Genomic DNA, 24,907 nt, shown 5'->3' on the forward strand with positions numbered 1-24,907 from the left:
AGTGACCAAAATCAGCTTTTAGAAATCACTTTGTAGTTCATAATTTGCTCCTTTTGAAAATCATGCTGTATATGACATGCTCATCAATTGTTACATCATACTGATTGCTCTAATTTAGAATTTACAGCCATGAAGGGGGATGTATGTTTTAGTTTGTTGTTATTATTATTATTATTATTATTATTATTATTATTATTATTATTATTATTATTATTATTATTATTCAGGGATGGAAAAAGGCTACCATTGCATAGCAATCTGGTCCATTCCAGATTTTACTCTGAGTTTAATTAACTTCATTAACCACCAAGTACAAGCAACATGTTCAGGAGTGGTTAATTAACCAGGGATGGCTAAAACTGTCTTATTTCTGGTGTTGTTGTTGTTAATAATAATAATAATAATAATAATAATAAATAATATAATAATAATAATAATAATATATTTTCACGCCTACTCGGATAATTTAGTTAAAAGGATAACATTCACTAAGACGTATTTTACGTGTCAAGTGTTGGATGACACATTTCGCGAACACAGCACCAGTGAGAGTGGTCCACCCTATGAAAGCTCTAGTATAAATTAAGATATTGTTATTATTATTATTATTATTATTATTATTATTATTATAGTCTTTTTTCTGCCAGTTTTTTTTTTTTATTATATTCACGTTCATCCATATAGATAGATGCATATATGGATGGATAGATAATATCATTAGATAACTACACCGTACTGTGTAACTGCGACCTTGAAACATAATCTGATGCAGGGTTATCTTTTTAAAATAAAACTACATTTCCCAGACCGCTTTTCGTCGCTGCGCGTATTCGGTGTTCGCCATTTCCTGGTTCGACCTTCGCGTATAAATGAGAAAGGGTGAAGAGTCAGAGTTCGTCACAGAAAAGGAACCCAATGATACCCATATGCCCAGTTGTCTCCTTCACCTATGGTGGGTAAAACACAATAAATGCAGAAAAACGCGAAATATAAGAGTTAGTGCAATCATCTGGAAGGATGTGGCGGTTGACGGGACATTGCTTGCGTATTTGTGTGTTTATTTTGCTCTCCGTTTTATGTGGGGGGTTTTCACGGTTACAGACAAACACTCAGTCTCCATGTCTCTCTGTCTCTCCGCAGTGCCCAGCCGGCTAGGTGAAGATGCCAAAATGGCTACCGGCAACTACTTTGGCTTCACCCATGGTGCTGCTGCGCAATACAGGTGAGAATATTTACATTCACTGCGCCATTATGGCTTCTGTGTGGATTTGAGTCCAGGGAGCCTGTTCAAACAGCACCGGAGTCAACCGTGACTGCTGCGGGTTGTTTAGCATTGTCCGATTGAGGAGTATGATGGATGGGGGCGGGGGAATGAGTATGCAGTAAGATGCATTGTACATACAGTACAATCGCAAGCACGAATGTGTTATTTATACAGTATGTAACGGTCAAACTGGGGTTATAATCGCAGATAATTGTTATAATGTCACTTTTATTATGTAGATTTAAAAAAGACATTTGGTCTATCCCTTATTGTGCAGTAAACATAAATGTGTATTTACGGTGGTGGTCCGGCGCTTATGTTATTTATTATTTTATTAACTGTTAAATTGAATCGTTATATTTTAAAACACCAATACGCCGATTTTAGCAAGGACTTCCATGACGATATATTTTTTTTATTTTTTATTTTTATAACTCGCTGATTTTTAGTTATTTGTATGGTTTTGATGCTGTTGCTGTTTTGCATTATCTGATAAGTACATTCAAGTACAGTGAGAAAGGTCAGATATGCCACAACAAAGGGACTGAAAACAGACGTCTAAAAAGGATGGGCCTAGTGTTTAAAAAAACAAACAAACAAACAAACAAAAAAAAGCCATAAGGTCTTGCACGTCTTTTTTTGTTGATGAAGAAAGCACCCGGTTTAACTGTACTGCAGTTTTTTTAGTCCCAGGGAGTGAAGCGTTTACTGTGCAATCATGTTTTTACATGCGTGCGTGTTTATTTATTTATTTATTTTTTTAATAAATGCATTGCAGTTAAGCCTGCTTGTATGTTTTTGTGATCATCTCTTATTGTCTCCCATGTCTAGATAACACTGTTTTTGTTTTGTTAATAAAATGTACCAGTAGATCCTTGTTCATCCTGGGGAAATGAAATCTGATAAATATAATGCAGTACAAAACAACTGGGGCTACAATTCTAAGGATGTAAACATGGTGTCAAGCAACATGAACCTCAAGGAGCTTTTAGAAAATTGATTTATATGCACTATTTGAAGGGCAAGTTGACGTGTACAGAATGTGGACTTTCATAACCTGAATTGAATCCAGATTTTAGGAAACCAATTCAAATCTGGAGTACAAGTTAAAAAAAAAAACAGTAGCTCTTAAGTGATTTAATGGTATGTCTGGTCATTGTTTCTCAAGCATGGCCACAGTTCTTGGGTTAATCATTTTAGTGTCCTCCCTTGTCCCAGTTAAAATTGTTTTATTTACGTTTTAAAAGGCAAGTGAGAGTACTGCATGTCACACCTCATTACTCTGCAGCAATGAATAAAGAATCGGAGCTTGTTTTGTGTAAAACCTGTAAGAAAACTTGTGCTTCTCATTAGGAAAGATAATGAGAGGGAGGCAGGTATATTGATAAAGCATTACCATGCTTGATCAATACCCCAGGGTTGGAAATGGGGAGCTTCTATGTGTTGCATAAATTCTGAGCCATTATCTAGGAATGGCTAGCCGGTGCTCACTAAACAAGATTGAAGTCGCTCTTGTTAAACAACCAGCTTCCTAAAATAAGTGTGGTTGCATCCAGATAAGAGATTTCTTGCTTCAGCAAGGTGCCAATGCGTCCTTAAATGCCCCAGGGAAGCAATTCATACATTGTTGTCATTACTGTTGCTTTAGGAAACCATTACGTGTGTGTGTGTCATAGGCATACTTTTAGTGAAATCTCCCTCCTATCAGAACTGCACGGAGTAAATAGAATTGTAACTGAATGGGTGAAATGAGTGGCTGCAGAATTACTCAGACTGTAAGAATACAGTTCTGTGGCTTGTTAGTGCGGCCAATGCCAACATGTGCTACAATAGAAATGTATTCCAACTGCACCACTGTTTTAAGCCTTCACGCAAGTATAATGTGTTGTACCCCATATATTTATCAATAATACATGATTTGGAATTCAAGTGCTCTGGTGCTTTTAAGTTGGCATCTTTACAGAAAATCTGAAATGATTTGCTTGTGTTCTGAATTTCATTTGCTTAGGGTTATAACAACTCTACAGGTACAATGTAATGGTACCCATCATTTTTATCTGTCAGACTAATATGAGATCTGCCAAATCTCGTAGTCTAGTGGTTAAAGAAAAGGGCTTGAACTAGGAGGTCCCCAGCCCAGTCACAGACTCATTGTGTGACCCTGAGGAAGTCCCTTAACCTCCTTATGCACTTTTTCAGTGAGACGTTTGTAGCTGATGCATAGTTCAGACACCTAAGTCTCTAAGTCTCCTTAGTTAAATGAACAAATAATATTGTTTGTTGCACAACGGTATTTTAGGATTCTCTAAGCAAGTTCGATCGTGGGTATTGACTGAGCACACTCGACAGTATTATCTTATTTAAAATAAAACACACACACAAGCTCTTGTCCTGATTACACCAGCTTGGTATGAAAGTAGAATTCTCAAGTTTGGCCATAACACTTGCACTAATCCGGCTAGTTCAATCTGCAGTTGTTGTTTTCTGAGTTCACTACTTTTCTTTCCAGCCAGCAGCCAGCAGCTGGGGTAGCCTATTCCCACCCAACAACAGTGGCCAGCTATACTGTGCATCCGGCGCCGGTTGCCGCACACACTGTGACGGCAGCCTACGCCCCAGCTGCCGCCACTGTTGCTGTGGCCAGACCAGCCGTGGCTGCCACTGCTGCAGCCTACGGAGGGTACCAGCCAGCACACGCTGCTGCGGACTATGGCTATGCACAGAGACAGCAGGAAATGCCACCACCACCACCTCCGGCCACATCGCAAAATTATCAGGTGACGCTGAGACGCTGTGATGCTGAGTAAACATTTTAGTGCTGACCTCTCTCATAAAAGGCATTTTTTATTTGAATGACCCTTTAAGTGTATTCTTGCTGCTTTTCAAATGTTTGAGGCCTTAATTTATGACTGTTTGAACAAAGTATACTTTTTTTTTTTGGGGGGGGGGGGGGCGGGGGGGGGGGGGGGGGGGGGGGGGGGGGTGGGGGGGGGGGGGGGGGGGGGGGGGGTTGTCTATTTTTTAAACCAGTAGTAGTAAATCAGGGTAGGATCACTGATTTGGGGAAAAAAAAAAAAAAATCCACCCTCTAAGACATGTATTGTTGGTGGTCATGTGTAACCCTAACCTTGGCTCGCTCTGCAGCACTTCCTCAGCTTCACTTCATTCATCCTAATCCGCTCTGCTTGCATGTGTGATTTCAGGATTCCTATTCCTATGTGAGGTCTACAGCTCCGGCTGTAGCCTATGACAGTAAGCAGTACTACCAGCAGCCTGCTGCCACAGCGGCTGTGGCTGCAGCAGCTGCCCAGCCACAGCCTACTGTATCAGATTCCTACTATCAGACAGGTACGCTTAACACAGCCTGGGATTCGTCATGGAAGAAAAGTCTCCAAGGTCAATACAACTTTCTTTTCCTTTTTAAATCTGTATAGATGTATCCCATAAGTCCTGGCTAGAATGACTGTGCTAATTTGATTGTGTTATTTTAATTTAATCTTGTGTTTATTGCAGCATGTGGCACTTCAATAGAAACAGTAATGCCATGCCTATTAGATTGTTTGTTTATTTTTTCCTTCAGAGTACTGTTTTAGTTTCGAAGTTTGGTAAAGAGCTTCGTTTTTTTATTTTTTTTTATTTTATATTAAACATTTAAATGATTCTGCCTGTTTTGTGTGACACATATCCCAAATTACTTTGTAATTTACCAACCCAGACACATTATGTACAGGTTATAGTTTCCATTCATTGCTTGTATGTACACTACCGGTCAAAAGTTTTAGAACACCCCCTATTTTTCCAGTTGCGTGATAGGCAGCTCACAGGACAACCGCTTCAAGCACAGCTTAACACTGGTCGAAGTAAGCAAGTCCCAGTTTCAACTGTGAAGAGAAGACTTTGAGCTGCAGGTTTGACAGGCCGAGTGGGAGTAAGAAAGCCATTGCTAAGATGGCAAAATAAGAAAAAGCGGCTTGCCTGAGCCAAAAAGCACCACCAGTGGACTACTGAAGACTGGAAGGAGGTCTTATGGACCGATCAATCAAAATTGGTTCATCACGCAGGGTTTGATACGCCGTCGAGTAGGAGAAAGGATGATACCTCGGTGTGTGACACCAACTGTCAAACATGGAGGAGGAAGCGTGATGGTCTGGGGCTCTTTTGCTGGATCCAGAGTTGGCGACTTGCACAGAATGAGTGCCACCCTGAACCAAAACGGTTACCACAGCATTTTGCAGCGCCATGCAGTACCCTGTGGTATACACCTAGTTGGTCAGGGGTCCATCCTACAGCAAGATAATGACCCAAAACATACCTCCAGGTTATGTCAGAACTACTGTAGAAGAAAAGAACAAGACGGTAGGCTTCAAATCATGGAATGGCCAGCACAGTCTCCAGACTTAAACCCCATCGAGCTGGTTTGGGATGAACTGGACAGAAGGGTGAAAGCAAAGCAACCTACAAGTGCAACACATTTGTGGGAACTTTTGCAACAGTGTTGGGAAGAACGTTCCGAACAATATTTGATTTCCATTGTAGAAAGAATGCCACGATTGTGTTCGGCTGTTACATCTGCAAAAAGTGGCTACTTTGAGTCAAATTTAGATTAAATTTTGTTAAACAAAACGATTCCATGATTTCTTTTTTTTAACTCCAATTGTTTATTTGTTCTATGCTTTAATTTCGGAGTACATTGAGACTGCGTAAATTTCATTAAAAACTGGAAAAATGGAGGTGATCTAAAACTTTTGACCGGTAGTGTACATGACAGATGGGCCCATGTCCTGTTAAGACTAGTTCAGACCCATAGTGGTATCATTTTCTTGGAATACATAGGATGATTGCTGTTCTGTTAGACAGTAAATACTCCTACTGTATTTAAAATTAAGTGTTGACATGTCTTAAAGCTAGAAACAAACTTGCATACCAAGTCAATGGAATTACAGAACCTTTTCTATTTTGAAGCTGCTGAAATACATTCAGTTAAAATCTTTGGCAAGGTTTATAGATGTGTATGAATACATGTTGAATTGTTAAATTATTTATTTGCTATGTGAAATGTAGATTAATCCGTAATGCATGCGAACAACAGTTCTCATTGAATGACTTTTTTTCTCTCCAGCAATTAAAATGTTCATAGTTTAGTTCAATTGTGTTTTCATTCTAGTAATATTGCTAAACAACAAATTACTAACCTGATCAATTTAGGTGACTGGATTTATTTCACTTTGTATTTTAAATTGATGATTGTTTGTTTATGCTGCGTGTTCTTCTTAGCACCCAAAACAGGATACAGCCAAGGTGCAACACAGTACACCCAAGCCCAGCAAACGCGACAAGTGACCGCAATAAAACCAGCCACTCCAAGTCCTGCGACCACCACCTTTTCAATATACCCTGTATCTTCAACTGTGCAGCAAGTGGCAGCTGCAGCAGTGCCCTCCTACTCCCAGAGCCCAACCTACAGCACAACAGCTGTTACTTACTCTGGTAAGCTGGAGGTTTCTACAGAATTGTATTGATTTTTATCATATCCGTTTTAACTAATTAACCATGGCTGGGTGTAACGTCCGAGTGCCAAAGAATCGATGACATTGGGTGATATTTTGCTCAGTATTATGGAGATCAGTTTTATCTTGCAATCCAAATAACTGGATCTTGTATCAAACTAAGTTGATTCTTTTTTTTCCTTCTACCCAGGCACATCTTACTCTGGGTATGAAGCTGCGGTATACTCGGCTGCATCCTCTTACTACCAGCAGCAGCAACAACAGCAACAGCAGCAGCAACAAAAACAAGTGGCAGCAGCTGTAGCAGCTTCAGCAGCCTGGACAGGAAGCACATTCACCAAGAAGACTCCGTTCCAGAACAAACAACTCAAACCAAAACAACCCCCGAAACCACCCCAGATACATTACTGTGATGTCTGCAAGATCAGCTGTGCAGGGCCGCAGGTGTGTTCTGTGAACTTTAAAGGCAGTATAAAAAAACCTTCAATGTTTTGATTGGAAGTCTGGTATAATAAAGCATCCACTTAAAGCACTTGTTGCTATGTGGGTGACGTTTGATCGTGGCTATTGTAAGAAATTAACTCTTGTGGTAATATTATGAAGGTGCCTCTCCTTTTTATTTTAAACACTTGTTGTACAGGTTTGTTTGTGGGCACCAACATGTACGTTGCTTGGCATGTCAAAATGTTATTTAATGTATACTGTCACTATTGGTAGTTTTACACTTGGGACATGACTTGCATTAAGGAAGTTAGTGCGACCAAGATGAAGCCACAATTTTTACTTTTTCACTAATACAAGAATAATTGTGTTTTTTTACAACCCTTTTAAAACTGCATAAAAAAAAAACTTTATCCCCCTGCATTTTATTCTAATTGTATTTGTTTATTTAGTTAAATAATTTTTGCTTAACTTAAATTTCTCCCTAGACTTATAAAGAACACCTAGAGGGGCAGAAGCACAAGAAGAAAGAAGCCGCTTTAAAAGCGTCCCAGAGCAGCAGCAGCAGCACCAGCACCAGCACTACCAGTAGCAGCTCTGCGCGTGGAACCCAGAACCAGCTACGCTGTGAGCTCTGTGATGTCTCCTGCACTGGGGCCGATGCGTATGCAGCTCACATCCGGGGAGCAAAACACCAGAAGGTAAGCGTGCCCAGTCGGCTAATTGTATGTTCTGGTCTCCGCCCTAGCTTTCCTTGCTCTAGGGCTGACATCATGTGCTGCACTGCAGTTGTGAGTTGGCTCATCTCTAATTACTGTTGCATCTTCCAATGCTGTTAGACCATTTCAGTGCACGGTAAATAAAATGAAAGGCTTTCTAATATTTCATTAATGTGCCGTGTCTGGGGATTATACTCAAGCAGCATTTGGATTACAAAGCTAGTAGCATTAATTTTTAGAAATGTGTTCATCTTGTAGTACCAAAAAGGAGCGCCACATGTTGTACATAATTAATACTTCTTTCTGTTCTGACTTCTTTATTTTTTTAAATAGGTGGTTAAGTTACACACCAAGCTTGGCAAGCCCATTCCTTCGACTGAACCCAGTATGGTAACCCAGACTTCCACCACTGCAGCTTCCAGTAAGCCAGCAGGTCCAGCCACGGCCAGCGGAACCATCAGCACTGCTTCTGCTGCCTCCTCTAGCACCTCGTCATACTTGAAACCTGTCAATATAGTGAGCAGTAGTGTACCGAACAAAACCACTGCTGCTGCTGCCGCTGCTGCTGCTTCCACAGTCAGTGCTGCCACTGTGAAGAAAATAGCTGCCCCGAAGATCAATTTTGTGGGTAGGTTCTCAATGTGCCAATTTGTTTTACCTTAGATAGAAAATAGATCTGATGGATACATCGTGCAGTACAACAGTTGGCCATGTTATGGAAGGTCATGCAGTGGCGTTTTTAAGACTGTTTCAATAAAGCATTGCATAAGGTAGTCAAATGACTGCCTAAACAATTGACGTCTTTTTGGATTTAATTTTTTTTTTTTTTTTTTTTTACCCCCGTGATGTTGTGCTGGAGAATCATGCATGGCTTAGCTTCTTTTCTCTCTACACAAATGAACGTGAATGTTAGATTCAGACTTGCCAGTGATAACCCGATTTTTACCCAGAGTAAGTGTTCTGTAAGCCAGTTAGTTGTTGCCAGAGATCCAGTCACTACTCGCTGAAGGGTGCTCAAGTAAATCTGCTGTGTCTGAGGGTGGCAAGTCTGAATAAATGATTCTTTTCTGTCGGCATGTTGGGCCTTATGCCAGTTCCTTTGTGTCCAGAGAAAATATTGAATTTCTAGGTCAAATCTGGTACACTTGTACCAGAACCTGAGATCCCATGGTGTGTGAGACTTTTATTAATTGTTCATTTTGCTGTCCATTTACATTAATAAATATTTTAGCAGTAACTGGTGTCTCTACTAGAGGTAGCTGTATAAGGAGAATTCTATTTAGTGAGTTTTTTTACAGTATTCATGGTGTTATGCTCTTGTCTGCCAATTATACCGCGTTATACATTTATTGGAGGTGGGGGGCAAGGGATAATGTATTCTGGCTAATGTGTTCGTTTGTGTGCTTGTGAAAAGTCTGTTGGAATAATGTGTTTTGTCAATTAGAAAGGGGCACCATTTTATAATGTAGTGTCATTCAGTTGCTACATCAATGAATCTGTAACAAATGTAATGTTTAAGAACTAATGATTTCATTCATTCCTTTCATAAAGGAGGTAACAGATTACAGACTACTGGTGCTAAAATGGAAGAGATGAAAAATGATGGTGCAAAGTCAGTGCAGCCTGTGATGCATGCCACCCAAACGCAGGAGATGAAGGTTGATGTTGTACCTGAGCCAGTTTCAACACAGTCTACACTTGCTGCTTTACAAAGTGATGTGCAGCCTGTTGGACATGACTATGTGGAAGAGGTACAAGTTTTTGATGTTGGAAGGATGATTGTATGTGACTGGAAGAGGTATGAGTTATTGATCTTGGAAGGCTGTATATGACTGAAGTGTTGGTTGACCGACATGATGGTGAATTTAAAAGCTGTTCTGTGTAACCTCAATTTTGTTTAATGTTAGGTTCGAAATGATGAGGGCAAAGTGATCAGATTCCATTGTAAGCTGTGTGAATGTAGCTTCAATGATCCAAATGCAAAGGAGATGCATCTGAAGGGAAGAAGGCACAGACTACAGTACAAGGTCAGTGTGTGTGGGGGGTGGGGGGGGGGCGGGGGCTTATTGCTCATGTATCATGAGCTTCAGGATACCGGTGATTTAAAAACAAATCTTTATGATTGTATTGTTTGAATGATGATGTCTTAAAGATCAGCATGTTTGTCACTCTCTCTTTATACAAAACAGAAAAAAGTAAATCCAGAATTGCAAGTAGAAGTGAAGCCCAGCATCCGAGCCAGGAAGATCCAGGAGGAGAAGATGAGGAAGCAAATGCAGAAGGAGGAATATTGGAGGAGACGTGAGGAAGAGGAGCGCTGGAGAATGGAAATGAGGTACAATGAAGGACAAAGAGCACTTTTAAACAGGAACACGTTATGCAGTCACGTCCCCTTGTAACACCAAGCTAGGGGATTGGGAAACTTGAGCTTCTGCCTAATTAACAAATGGCTTGCCGTATTGTGTAGAGATAATATTACTTAAGCTGGGGCGAGAAAGTGTGTAACATTGAGATACCAATAGGTAGCTGTAGTGTCTTTTTTTGCTCAATAGTCACACAGTTGATGGCCAATTTAGAGTTTGCAAGCAGGATATCCTGTTTTTTATTAGTGCACACAAATCAGTAGTCTGTATTCAAGTTTGATAGATGGTGTTTTGAGGTGGGAGTGTTTTTAAATGTGAAAGGTGTTTATAAAAGAGGATTGCTTCGGGGAATGCTGTGTTGGTTACAGGCGATACGAGGAGGACATGTACTGGCGCCGGATGGAAGAGGAGCAGCACCACTGGGATGAACGTCGCAGGATGCCAGATGGGGGATATCCACAGGGACCCCCAGCTCCCCCAGGCCTGCTGGGAGTCCGACCAGGCATGCCCATTCCTCAGCCACAGGGACCAGTGGTAGGTTCAGCACATTACCCTCATTTAACAGTAACTCAAGCCATATAAGGGTTTCAAATATGTAGTGCTACCCTCATCTAACACTAATCCAGTCCATACGAGTGTTTCAGCTATGTAGTGCTACCTCAGTAGTTCAGTTCGTTCCCAGGTACTCCTGGACACTGGAGTACATTTACTGTACTTCACTGTAGAAGAGCCCTTTGCAGACTCACTATTTTTGTACTTTAAGTCTTTTCCATTTACATTAATAGAGGGAACACTACAGTGGCTCTCAAAAGTATTCAGCCCCCTTGGACTTTTCCACATGTTATTGTGTTACAACATGGAATCAAAATTGGTTTAATTAGGAGTTTTTGCCACTGATCAGCACAAAAAAAGTCCATAATGTCAAAGTGAAAAATAAAATCTACAAATTGTTCTAAATTAATTACAAATACAAAACAGAAAATAATTGATTGCATAAGTATTCACCCCCTTGAGTCAATATTTGGTAGAGGCACCTTTGGCAGCAATTACAGCCATGAGTCTATTTGGAGAAGTCTCTACCAGCTTTGCACATTCTTCTTTGCAAAATTGCTCAAGCTCCATCAAGTTGGATGGGGACCTTTTTGAACAGCAATGTTAAACTCTCCCCACATATTCTCAGTTGGGTTGAGGTCATGGCTTTGACTGGGCCACTCCAGGACATTGACCTTTTTTGTTTTTAAGCCACTCCAGTGTGGCTTTGACTGTTTGGGGTCATTGTCCTGCTGCAAGATGAATCTTCTCCCAAGTCCCAGGTCTCTTGCAGACTTCAGAAGGTTTTCCTCCAGGATTTCTCTGTACTTTACTGCATCCATTTTGCCCTCTATCTTCACAAACTTTCTAGGCCCTGATGCAGAGAAGCATCCCCATAACATGGTGCTGCCACCACCATGCCTCACAGTAGGGATGGTGTTCTCAGAATGATGTGCGGTGTTAGGCTTGCGCCAAACAGCTTAGCGTTGAGTCCGAAAAGCTCTATTTTGGTCTCATCAGACCATAGAATCTTCTTCCACTTGGTCTTGGGGTTTCCCACATGCCTTCTGACAAACTCTAGCCATTTCAACAATGGCTTTCTTTTTGCCGCTCTTCCATAAAGGCCAGTTTTGTGAAGCACCCTGGCTATTGTTGCGGTATGTGCAGTGTCTCCCAGCTCAGCTGTGGAAGACTAACTCCTTTAAAGTTTCCATAGGCCACTTCTAGCCCGGATACTCGGTTTTTGAGGCGGCCTGTTCTAGATAGATTCACAGTTGTGCCATATTCTCTCCATTTCTTAATTATGGACTTTACTGTGCTCCTGGGGATATTCAATTCTTTGGAAATGTTCTTACATCCTACCCCTGATTGGTGCTTTTGAAGAACCTTATTTCTGATTTCCTTTGAATGTTCCTTAGTCTTCATGATGTAGTTTTTTTTAGGAAATGTACTAACCAACTGTGGGACCTCCCAGAGACAGGTGTATTTAACCTGAAATAATGTGAAACACCTTTATTGCACACAGGTGGACTCCATTCAACTAATTATGTGACGTCTAAAGACAATTGGTTGCACCTGAGCTTATTTAGGTGTGTCATAGCAAAGGGGGTGAATACTTATGCAATCAGTTATTTTCTGTTTTATATTTGTAATTTATAACAATTTGTAGATTTTGCTTGTTTCATTTTGACATTATGGACTTCTTGTGTTGTTCAGTTGCAAAAACTCCTAGTTAAATCCATTTTGGTTCCATGTTGTAACACAATGTGGAAAAATCCAAGGGGAGTAAATACTTGAGAGCCACTGTATATATAAAAGAGCCCCAGATTAAACTTTGTATTGTTTTCAGCCCCCTCGGCGCCCAGACTCTTCGGATGACCGTTATGTAATGACCAAACATGCCGCTATTTACCCAGTGGAAGAGGAACTGCAGGCTATCCAGAAAATAGTGTCCATCACTGAGCGTGCTCTCAAACTGGTGTCGGATATTATTACAGACCAGGATAATAAGACCAAGGAAGATGAAAAGAAGGATGCTCAGAGAGACAGGTACACAGGAGCAAAGTATGTGTTCAGTTTCTATACCTGTAATATCAGTGTGTGTGAGTGTAACTTCATTGTTAAGGAGTATCTTGCCCGTTTACCACCGGTAAAACAAAAGTCTTTGTGTTAATCAGTTTTAATTTTGTCTGTATATAACTATGTAGTTATACTGGTACCTATAATTACATTTTGGTAAAGTATGATTAATTGTACAGCCCACAGTAAAAGCTTTATTGTATGCTGTTCATCTTCAGCCCAACGGTTCATTAGTTTATTTAAGAACAATGCCTTTTCAATTATAATTACCACTGTTCAGATTTTTTACCAGCATTATGTATAACAGTTGTGCAATTTTTTTCACAGATATATAATCTCATTTAATCTTTCAGTATATATCACTTGTTAGTGTTGAAAGGAGAACGATGTTGTTTTTACAACCTTTAACTCTTTGCAGTCCTTATTCAGCACTGGTCTGGTGTGTCGGGTCCAATCTGTTTTCACACGCGTTGTTTATTTTACACATGCTGTTTTTAAAATTCTTTTTTTCAGAGTAAAACCTGTTTAGAAGGCATTGAGTCTCAAAAGGACACTCGGTACTGTAACTACAGCCAAGCCCCATTCCTTGTTTTGTGTATTTCAGATACCTCTTTAGACATGCATACTGATCAATCCTCTCCTGATCACTCGTTTTATCACCAAACTCATCAATAATGTGATCAGTCATTATTTTGTTACTGTAACATCTCCAAAAAGCTCTGCAAATGCCAGATTCTTTGAGCACTGGAGCCTTTTATGTCCGTGTTATCTCTGTAGTGAATGGGGCTATGAGATGCACCCTGTTTTTTATTTATTTATTTATTTATTTATTTATTTGGTTTTGTTCGGCCATTGAAAGGTTTTCTCAGCTTTTTCTGGAGAAAAAATGACTAGACCTGTGCTTTTACGTCTTTTTGAAGATATCGCACGGGGTCCGACATTGGACTGGAAAGGGAAAATTGTAATGTCGGACCTGGTCCGACCGACATAGGACTGCAAAGGGTTAATTTTAAAGGGAAGTCTTGGAAATACTGCAGAAGTACAGTATTCCGCACTAATTGTGCCTCTAATTGATTTGTTGTCAAACTCTGTTTCTGTTGAAATATTTGCACCTAATGAGGTGGTAGAAAGGAGATGCAAACTGATTTTAATCCACCAGATAACATCTACAAGATACTGCTAGGGCAGCTCCTGAGGTTTCCACTTTAAGTGTATGGATATGATTTTGTATTTAAAATAACTGCAAAGGTTAAATGAAGACTGTCATTAAGCTGTGGAGATTGACACCCAAAAGGAATCTCTGCATTGATGCTAGTTTGAAACTAAATGTGTTAATTCATAGGTTTGTTAATTAGTACACAGTTGGCTAAGACTGACAAGCATATACCTTTCACCAGTGGGGGGTGCTGTAACAATAGGCCATTGTATATTTAGTGCCCTTGGGTACCCACTTATACTTGAGCCAGGTTCAGTGTGTGAGGTTAATAGCTATATTAGTTAATGAGCTTTCTGGGTATTGCAGTACATTTGTCCTAAAATCCTCACAGTTCAGCAGGGTTTTCAATTAGTTCTGAATGTGGCATTTGCAAGGTAGTAGGGAGCACCAGTGCCATCAAGGCGCATTGATATGTTTTTGCAGGGTTTAAGCATAGACTAGTAGTGGTCTGCTTGTAATTGTTGACAGAGTACTCTTTGTGCAGTAAAGGAGCTTTACTTCAGCACTGCTCACAGCAAGACAAGATCAACAAAAATAAACATTTACTTTAGGATAAAAAGCCCCTGCAATACAAGACTGGCTGGAAAAATAACTGGTATTTGCTTAGAGTCAATGAATACTCGGATACAAAATATTCTCGTTAATTCAACTTAAATATACCCCTACTGCTTAAAATCGCACACGTTAAACTGTGGGACCATCCCACTAAAAATTACCTTTTGGAACCTATATACAAACTGGAATGTAAGCAAAGTCTGCATTCTACAGCAGTTGAGTACAGATAGCTGTACTATGGAAGAATGCAGTAAACATCCATATGTAATCAACAATAGTTTTAAATACTGTCTTTCAGAGATTATCCTTTCTATTTCATTTATTTGATACTAAAGCTATTCATAAGTTGGTATTCTGCAGTTTAGTTGCATATTATTACATGTTGCATACTTTAATGGGTACCTTCTTATTATTTAGCTGCTGCCTTTATCCAAGGCAATGTAACAGTGTTGGACAAAACTTTAATTGTTAAATACTGGATTGCAGTATTAATGAAAAGTACAGAATGTTTAACACAAACTGCAGTACAGACGTAACAGTCTGACATTCACAGAGTACTTAATTATAATGTTTTGGATAGAATTAACTTCTATTTAATGAGAGATTAACAATACAGTAACATAATTTAAATAACCACTGCATTCTAAGTAAATTACAATTTGTTTTTTTATTAATGTAACTGACGTGTGAAACCTGCATTTAAGATCTGTAGCTCCAACATGCAAGAAACAAACACAAATACCAACTGCTGCTTTCATTTTCAGTAAAAACGCTTTGAAAACATAAATAACAAAGGAGTTTCTTAATTTAATGTACAAAATTTTCATGATATGCACTGTTTGTCAAGATTTTAAGTATACTTGAAGTGAAAATTATTCACAAGTTTGTGTGTAATGTACCAAAGTTTTATCTCAATGAAATAGCTTTTCATAAGATAAACTTGAACAAATGTTGCATTGCCTATTGGTACCAAGTATTGGAGTCGCCCAGATTTATTTTTAAAAGTTTGGTGCAGTGTCTCCAAACTTACTACCTCCTCCTCCTCCTCCTCCAGATCTCCTTTTCTCTTGTCTTCTACTGTCCGCTGACAAGTGCTCAGCTGATATCCCAGCATGTTTTTATTCTTAACCACCCAGCTGCCCCTTTTTTATTTTGGCAATTTCCATTTTAATTGTCATGTGTGTTGTTTTTTTTGCAGATTTCATTATTAGCCCTCAAATGCAATTTGGACAGTTTTCAAAACAACTTTTGCTGTAGTTTTTAAATACCCAGGTTTATTATTTTTTATTTGAAAAACAAATACAGTATTTCAATAGAACTTAAATAACTATGTTTACAATTGTAGCATTATATAGATTACAATGTAATTTTTTTCCCCCAATGACAGCATTATATAACTATATAAATAACATTTTTTACAATATTAGCATTATAATACCTGTGCAAGCATATCACTTTTTAGAAATAATTTGTGTGGTAGATTTCAAAGCAGACTCTTCAAACCCTCATCAATGCTGACATCTTTATCTAGCACATGTATCAGAAAACTTGTCTCAAATTTTCAATCGCGTCACATACAGTGCCTTCCCAAGTTTCTGACACGGGTGTATAGCGCTCTTGTATGCATGGTTATCTGGGAAGTGTGGGTACAATAAATAGAGGTAGTTTTGACCAGTACCAATCCTGACGAGGCTTCCTTACAACTTTGTTTTATTCTCCGTAGATACACAGGCATATGTTTTTCACTCACAGCTGTGTATACAGATGACCCGGTCTGTCGAGCACATTTCTTAGGGACTACTGCCATCTGCCAGTGAAAATCAAAACTGCAGACAACTTGACTCTACTGTCAACTTACTTGTTAACTGAAGCATGTTAAAGATGTGTTTTAACTTTGCAGATGCACATATAAGCGCCTGCATGCTATTCTAATGGGCGTGACAAATTTTGACGTGTTTGCACTCCATGTGGAAATCTCAGGATAAGCAGCTGGGTGGTTAAATAACTCAACAAAAGCAATAGTTTTTATTTATTTTCTATAGCAGCTTGCAAAGTGTCACAGAATAGGAAAACTCCTTAAATGCTTAGCATGGCAAGATGTCGTAAACAAACGGACTAATGAAGTTGCTCAATCCTGCATGCTGAGCTTTGACCTTCTGTATGACCCCTACACACCCACACACTTTTTTTTTTTTTTTTTTTTTTTTTTTATCCATATTTTCAGGAATTCAGATATTGGATATTTTTGAAGCAATTTGATTTTCCTGATCTGATACATAATTTAAGCTTCTAAAAATATATTTTTTGAACAATTTGGCTGCATTGTGCAAATTGAACTAAGGATTTTAGGACAAAGGTATTGTAATATCTAGAGTGTTTTCTGGGCTATTAATGTTGAAAGACGCGTCATACGCTGAACTAGAGTATTCTAAGGTACTAAAGATACAATGTCCTGTTACACGCAGCACAAGTATAAGCCTGTCATTCTTGACCTGCTGTGTACAAATTAATGAAAACTCGGTAACATATGAAGTAATACAGTTACTTTCAAACTACCATCGATTCAATTCATAGTGATTCTGTTCCAGGCCAAAGCTTTAATTGTTCTATTTTTATAAATTAGCTTTTTATCTTGGTTTTCAATCAAAACATTTTAAATCTTTGTGTATGAAGTGCTTTGGGATCCTTGTGATGAAAGGTGCTGTAGTTTTTGGGAGCGTGATTGTGAAGAACGGAAGCACAAACCTGTTGTATTAGTGTTTTGCAGTGCTCTTCGCTGGCTTCTGTTTGGTTACCAGAGCGGTTTGTTGTACACAGGGCTCTGAAGGGCGTGATGCGTGTGGGAGTGCTGGCTAAAGGACTGCTGCTAAAGGGAGACAAGAACGTCAACCTGGTCCTCTTGTGCTCGGAGAAACCCAACAGCAATCTTCTGACCCGCATTGTGGAGAACCTCCCTAAACAGCTTGCGGTATGGAGTCTTCTGAAACATTGGTGTTCAGGAAGATGAATTGGAGCTAGCCTTTAATAGAGCTCCATGTGAACAACATGTGGTATCCAGGGATGACCATAAGCATGTTGTCATTTGAGACTGACCAATTACGTGTTTTTTTTTTTTTTAAACAGCTGGTCACACCAGAGAAATATGAGGTCAAGGGTTCTAATGAAGAGGCAGCCATCATCCTGACTTCCTGTGTCGAGCCTAGAATGCAGGTGATCATCACCCTGACGTCACCAATCATCAGAGAGGAGAACGCACGTGACGGAGGTTGGAAAGAAATCCTATTTTATACGTTGTGCTCTGACATGAACTTCTCAGAAAATACAGTCTTGATTGTTTTGAGCACTGTTGCTGGCACAGCAGGAGCAGTAATGACAATTCTAGGAATTCATAGGCTTTCAGTAGCTTGGAATGGTTCTGTATTTGCAAGTATCTTTGCGCTCCAGCTGACTTCAATTTTTTTTTTTTTTTCACCAAAACATTTAAAGTAGTTTGAATAATATGTCTAATACTGCCTTCAAAAGGTCTTGGCTTGTACAAGCTGTACAGCCACTACTTTTTTTAAGCAGACTGAATACTCATTATCCTACACAGCGACGCCAGCCAGCCTGCTGTGTGTGTCCTTGTTTACCACGGAGCGCTAGTTTGTCTCGGGTGCCTTGAGGGCTGTTCATTGCAAATCTTCGTTTTTTAATAAATTTAATTTGAAGGCAAAAACTGTGTGTACATCAAGAGATCCATTCTGCATAGAGGCACCTGAGACCTTACTGTGCCCCAAGTAAAGAACAAGGCCTTAGAGGAAGGCTACTGAATTCCAGTTACACAATACATCCAAACTAAAAGCATAGTTCTCCTGTGCCATTTGAAGTGCATAGCCTCATTTTTTACTGATGTCTTTATTTTATGCACAGACCCAGTAGGCGCTCTTGCATGGCGGATGTGCTGACATACCTTAAGCCTGTTTTACTCTCTTAGTTTTAGCCCATTCAGCAATGTGCTGATTTGAATACATTCATTATTGCTTCTCTTGTGACAGTCGAAGCTCTGGGCTGTCCTCTAATGGTGCTTTTATATAGGTTTCTGAAAATTCCTGACAAGCATGATCCGTGTTTGCATTCTGGTAAATTGAACTGAGATTTCCTAGGTAAGATTAACTTTTGTTTCCTGTGTACCAGTGGGATTTGCATGTCTTTTTAATTAGAAATATTTGCATTGAGTTAGTTTAAAGTAATGCATTCTAGAAGCAGTGTTCTGTTCATGTGACAATTGATTAATGAAATCTAGTCAGATCACAGCCTCTGTCTGTTTTGATGGTAAATGATCACATTATAGCCCGAATATTCCCAGGGAATGGGTGGAAAGACATAACTGTTGTATAAATGCATTCATCAATAACACCTTCCCCCACAGGAAACAAATATTACTTTTGTCTGGATAAGTGTATATATGTATAAAAAACATCACCATTCTGAGGTCCCCCTGGCTTAGTGCTCCCCTGAGAATCAATATGCTCTTGAAACTTTTTTTACAATTAAGATTGGTCACTTTGTTAAACACACAATACTGTTAATGCTTAGACGAACCTTTCTAATGAAGATCCATTACCTCCGACTTGGTGATTTTACATTGTTACTGGAACAGAGTGGAGCTGTGCAAATTGATGTGATTTTTCTGCCTAATGGATGGCCTTGGGGGAGTAATTGAAACATTGAAGGCTTTGTGAGAGGAATCCTTAGCAGGATCTGGGGTAGAGGAGACTGTTGAAATGTGTTCTGGGTTTGAAAACAAAAAAAGTGGAATGCATGCAGTAATGTTCTAACCCTTGCTGGGAGCATATTTATTTATTTTTTTTCCAGCAAGACGGCTGTATATATCCATAGCTTACGAATCCAGTCCAAAGCCGCCTTTAATCATCTGCAAGAACTATATTCCATCAGGGGCTGCTGCTGCCATGACTTCGGAAGGATTTTTGACCAAGGTTTTTCCCTGAGCACATTGCCACACCTAACATGCACTACTAGGAACACGGAAGGTCACACTGCACTAGCGTTCAGTTTATCAGCACGGGCAAAATCTAGATCTCCTTCATGCTGTTCAGTGTTCAAGTTCTAGCTGGACTCACTTGATCTTTTTGGATTGCCCAGCATGGTCCTTTTACTTTATGTTGAGGGGCTGTATGATGACCTAAAGGAGAGAGGAACAAAAACTAATTCTTTTCTGGTAACTGCTAGAGTTTCAATGTAAATAGTCTGCCTGGTAGGTCTCTGATTACAAAGTACATGTTCAACTTTTCAGTGTGAACACAGCACATGTCTGAATGTCTTCATTAACCTCTTGTGTGGAGATCTGTATTTAAGTATGCATTTTAGAGCTTCTGTAGAAGGCAGCTCTTGCCCTGCTACATACCTTAATCTTCAAGGGGTTAATGTTCATTTTCAACATGGATTTTTTTTCCTTTTCTGCCGTCTTACTCTAGTGAGGTGTGACCCAGCAGTCTTCCTTTCAATCTCAATTACTTTAGCATTAGTTGAACAGGCTATCGAAAGTTTCCACATTGTTTTGTGGTGTCGAAATTGGAAATTGCTAGTGTAGTTTATGGATTTATCCATTTGGTATGTGTGGCATTGTGTTTTGTGTTTCAAAGTGTCTTGCTCTCCTGGTCAAACACCCGTTCCTCACCACACTTTGACAATTCGATCCATTTTTAGATGTACCCTCGGGTATGGTGAAAGACCCAGCGGACGTCTTGGACAGGCAAAAATGCCTTGACGCTCTGGCTGCTCTCCGCCACGCTAAGTGGTTCCAGGTTCGGAACATTTTACTTTCTTATTGTAGCCTTATGAGATCCTACGTTTTAGATGCAAACTACATTATCTTATTTTTTTTTTCCTTGTGGTTTTAAAATCAATACATAAATGAAACATTTTAAATATTTTACATTTTTATTTTTAATGAACACACATCCAAGGATGCCTGAAGTAAGTTCTTATGACAAGAAAACATGTTACTTCAGTTTACTTTTTTTAATTTAATTTTGTAGTACTTTTGATAACTGATCGATTTAAGTCATTTAAGTCTGTAACATAAGGCATCCTTGTATTGCTTCAAGAACATTTTTCATGGTATTTCTTATTCTCTCAGTATTGTGTAGTTTTAAAACCTTGCTCCATAAGGCTGCAGAGTAACTTGGCTTAATGTATATGACACCCCCTGTAAAAGCTTTCTTTTGAGCTTTTGTAATCCTGTATTGATTCTTTGAATAGGGAATGACAAGAGAGGACAATCTGATTGGTTTACTGTGACATTGTGCTCTCGGGGAATGCACAGCGAAAGTAAAGCAGATTTCCTTCACCTTTTCAGTCCCTGTGCTTTTCTTCTATTTAACAGAAATTATACTGTATGTTAAGTATGCAATCACTACTGGAGGTCAAGGTTTGTAAGGTGACAGGGAGTTTTCTTGTGCATCTTGCAAACTTTGAACTCTGTTACTAACTGCGAGGTAAAATACTGCTGTGAATGGCAGCTGCTCTTGTTGAACCATGAGATTTCATATAGTTTACAAGCTTCCATTGTGAACAGTAGTGTTAAGCCTCTTAAGAATAGTTGAAGCTGCTTTTACTAACTGCTTGTGAATTTATTGCACTCAAGGCTAGAGCCAATGGACTGCAGTCGTGCGTGATTATTATTCGCATTCTACGGGACCTTTGTCAGCGTGTCCCAACCTGGGCTGCATTCCCAAGCTGGGTAAGTGAAAAATAAGCATTGTGTTATTTCTAGCTCTATTTTGGCATTACTACAGAATCCTAAGATGAGCTGCTTTTTGCTTGGGGCTATAGCAGCAGAGTTAGCATTGTTCCCAATATGAACACCACCTTGTAGGGTGAGCCATTGCAGCCTATCATTTGGGAGCTATGTGTAATTTTAATGAAACTTTGTTTGTTTAAAGAAAATGTAAAAGATATTTAACACAAGTAAATCCTCATAACTGGGTAAACAAGAAAAGCAGGATACTAAATACCAAACTGCAGGACATTTGTGAAAATGAGCAGTGTGGATAATATCAGTAGAAAAAAAATAAAAATAAAAGATCTGATTGTTGTAAAACATGTTGCTGCTGTTAAATTGGTTGGTTAGTCCCACTTCTATAAAGATCAGCGTTGTACTCCTGGTAAACCTGCAAACAAAACTAATCTGAGTGGAATTTGGGTGCACCCAAGAGTTTTCTAATTTTCATTTTTTTAACCAAGAGCTTCATTGTTTTGTTGTGTGTTTTGCTAGGCTATGGAGCTGCTTGTGGAGAAAGCTATAAGCAGTGCTGCTGGACCCCTGAGCCCAGGAGATGCGTTGAGAAGAGTTTTTGAATGTATTTCTTCTGGGATACTGCTTCCAGGTAAGATTGTACAAGATGATCAATTCTCTGGTCTTAAAGATGCTTTGCAGTTTAGCAATATATTTCATATTGACTTCTCTTCAAAGGAGGTCATTGTAGTACAATTATCATATACAGCTCTCAAGTTACAGAAGATTGAATGTGTTATGTAGTGTCTGAAAAACAAAGTCATTTTCATCAGAAGCCTTTGATTTTATTAGCCCGTTTGTAAATGTTGCCTTGTAATAGAAAGTATTTTGCTGAACAAGATCTTGTAGTTTATCATGCATTATAATTTCATATTTAAAGAGCTCTCTTTGCAGAGGAAGGTAAATCAATTGGATGACTATTCAGTCCTGTCAATGTCTTTGCTGTTAATTTTATTTTTGAAAGTCTGACTTCCGTGTGGCTAAAATAGATGTCAGTTTGAAATGGTCAGTAAATAGAATACACAATTTGAAAACCACCTCTGATTTCCGTCTTGTAGCTGTTATTCTTGAAAACCATTACACTTGCTTGCTAGCGTTTCAGAATACATTGTCATTGCTCGTTAGCTTCAGTACAATGGTTGTTGCGTTCCCTGCTAGTCGAGACAGACTGTGCATGTGTATAGCACTGATACAGCTATGGTAATGTTGCACCAGAGAAACAAGTGCCTACAGATAGCTTATTGAGTGGAGTAGTACCTAATGTAATGAATTGATTTTACAGTGCTGACACCTTGTAACCTTCAACAGTGACAGCTGTTTAACCATGTATTCCTGTGGCAGTTGATTTAACCCTTTGCAGTCCATTTATTCTGCACTTATCAGGCACACCCGGTCCAATTTATTTTCACACGCGCTGTTTATTTTACACGCACTGTTAATTTTTTTTCGCAGTAAAACAGGTTTAAAAGGCACTGCATGGCAAAACAACATCAGTACTGTATCTTCAGCCAAGCCCCACCTCTTGTTCGCTGTATTTTTCGCATATTGATAAATCCTCTCCTGTTCACTTGTCCGACATCAGACTGAAAAAGGGAAAATTGTAATGTCGGACCTGGTCTGCAACGGGTTAAGCTGTTGATTTGCTTAATCTTGCTAATTCTTTCTGTGTAGGTGGTCCAGGCCTGGTAGACCCCTGTGAGAAGAATCCCACTGATACACTAACATCAGTGTCCGAGCAGCAGCGGGAGGACATTACCTCCAGTGCACAGGTTTGGCTTTTATATTCTTTCATAGACACATGATCAGGGCCTTGGAAAGACATTCTGTGGATAACTGCTGAGGGGCCTCGCATCTGTCATTTACAACAACTTTGCAAATACTGCTCTTGTATGACCTGTGATTTAATCCAGTTACACAAGTATTGTAAATGAGGCTAGTAAATCCTAGCACTGTATAAAGTCCCCTTCAGTTTTAGTATGGATGTAATCAAAGCTGCACAGTGTGTGATCAGGATTTTCTGTAAAATGTGCCTTGTCCTTCTCTCCCTCCTCCAGTTTGCTCTGAGATTGCTTGCGTTCCGGCAGATTCACAAAGTCCTGGGAATGGACCCCTTGCCGCAGATGAACCCGCGTTTCAGCGTCCGCAACACCCGGAAGAGGAGGCGGGACAACAGCGATGGCGTGGACGGATTTGAAGGGGAGGGAAAGAAAGACAAAAAAGATTACGACAACTATTAGGAGTAGCATTGAGTCTTCTTTCTCGCTGAACCCAACACATTTAAACTACAGCGTCTACAGAGAATTTATTTTGCTTTTAAGTGTTCGTGTTTTTTTGTTTTGTTTTAAATTTTGTGCTGTCTTTTATTGTAGTAACACAGCATACATGAATGTGACTCGCCCAACTAAAACAGACAGAACTGGGTATTGCAGAATGAAAACGAGCCCTTTTGCAGGCCTGCACCCAGTTCAGATGAACACATTTAGTTTGGGTTCTTCACCCTAGCCCACTAATAATGTGTTTTGCATTCCCATTGTCTGCACACCATGTCCTTTTGATGGTGGCTCATGTTTGCAAATAACTTTTATATTGTGTAGAGTTGAGTTTTACCACTTAAAATATTGAGATACAAATAAGCCCTATAAACACACCAGTGCAACATGAGCTGTTGGTGGTGGTTGAACCCACCTAAATGAGTGGTGAAGAACTGTTTTAATTTTTATGTTTAGGAAAAATACTTAATTTTTGAAGACACCACTAATACTACTTCAGTTTGTTTTTTTTTTTTTTTTTTTTTTTTTTTTTTTTTTTTTAATCTTTTAGTTAAGTCAGGTGGTCATCTTCTTTGCACATTGCAAAGTGTATGTAGCTGAACGTAATTTTAACATTTGGGTTAAAAATGGGTTCAGTTTCAAGGTCTAATTTTTGTTTTTTCCAGACACAGTTGAATGTGTCTACAATCCTGTCTTATTGTGTAGTCCAGGTCTGGGATGAAGGCATGGATTGTTGCAATTTAAGCTTTGTGTTGGTAGTGTGTTTATATTAAAAAAATAAAAAATAAAAAATTAAAGATTAATAGATCATATATATATAATTATATATGTATGTCTTGCAATAGATGTTACAAAGCATAGTGTGTTGGCACCCTTTTATGACCTAAACCAAACTTGCATGGCTTTTCATTTTGTTCTTGTATTATGGCTTTTTAATGTTTTGAAGGTTTTATTACCTAATTTTTGCAGTTTAATGCTTAGCTCTCCACATTGCTTTAAATCTTGCACAGTACCTTTTTAAAAGAAAGTGTGCCTGTGACATTTGCGTGTCACTGTAGTGTTGTAATTGCAGTTTAAATGTAAATCCACCCTCTCCTCTTTGATGCTTGTTAGTGCCTGTCAAAGTACTACTGCGTTCCAATGGGCAAATAAACCGTTCAAAACAA

The 24,907-nt window shown here is 39.2% G+C and overlaps 1 protein-coding gene across 7 annotated transcripts; it reads left to right on the top strand.

Annotated features, from left to right (window-relative positions):
- The first annotated feature begins 848 nt into the window (after window positions 1–848).
- Window positions 849–24,907, top strand: LOC121299732 (zinc finger RNA-binding protein-like). Of its 7 annotated transcripts, none has more exons than XM_041227720.1 (20): window positions 849–952; window positions 1,141–1,222; window positions 3,774–4,041; window positions 4,468–4,660; window positions 6,539–6,751; window positions 6,962–7,215; window positions 7,701–7,913; window positions 8,265–8,559; window positions 9,483–9,682; window positions 9,839–9,958; window positions 10,121–10,266; window positions 10,663–10,828; window positions 12,675–12,889; window positions 17,493–17,643; window positions 17,799–17,940; window positions 20,382–20,479; window positions 21,322–21,417; window positions 21,952–22,063; window positions 23,143–23,240; window positions 23,526–24,907. In XM_041227720.1, exons 1-20 carry the CDS (start codon window positions 916–918, stop codon window positions 23,706–23,708), a joined length of 3,282 nt encoding a protein of 1,093 aa, XP_041083654.1. In that variant the 5' UTR covers window positions 849–915; the 3' UTR covers window positions 23,709–24,907. The 7 variants fall into 7 exon arrangements, with proteins under 7 accessions (XP_041083654.1, XP_041083671.1, XP_041083664.1 ...); XM_041227737.1 differs by having other exon boundaries at window positions 12,675–12,874; XM_041227730.1 differs by having other exon boundaries at window positions 6,551–6,751.

Source organism: Polyodon spathula, chromosome 2 (assembly GCF_017654505.1).
Source record: "Polyodon spathula isolate WHYD16114869_AA chromosome 2, ASM1765450v1, whole genome shotgun sequence".
Taxonomy (NCBI): domain Eukaryota; kingdom Metazoa; phylum Chordata; class Actinopteri; order Acipenseriformes; family Polyodontidae; genus Polyodon; species Polyodon spathula.

Excerpts from the sequence above, each read along its gene's own strand:
- LOC121299732 (XM_041227720.1), top strand. The coding sequence starts at position 916 with ATGATACCCATATGCCCAGTTGTCTCCTTCACCTATG. Across the intron at positions 9,683-9,838 it reads GACATGACTATGTGGAAGAG|GTTCGAAATGATGAGGGCAA; the intron begins GTACAAGTTTTT and ends GTTTAATGTTAG. Across the intron at positions 21,418-21,951 it reads GGGCTGCATTCCCAAGCTGG|GCTATGGAGCTGCTTGTGGA; the intron begins GTAAGTGAAAAA and ends GTGTTTTGCTAG.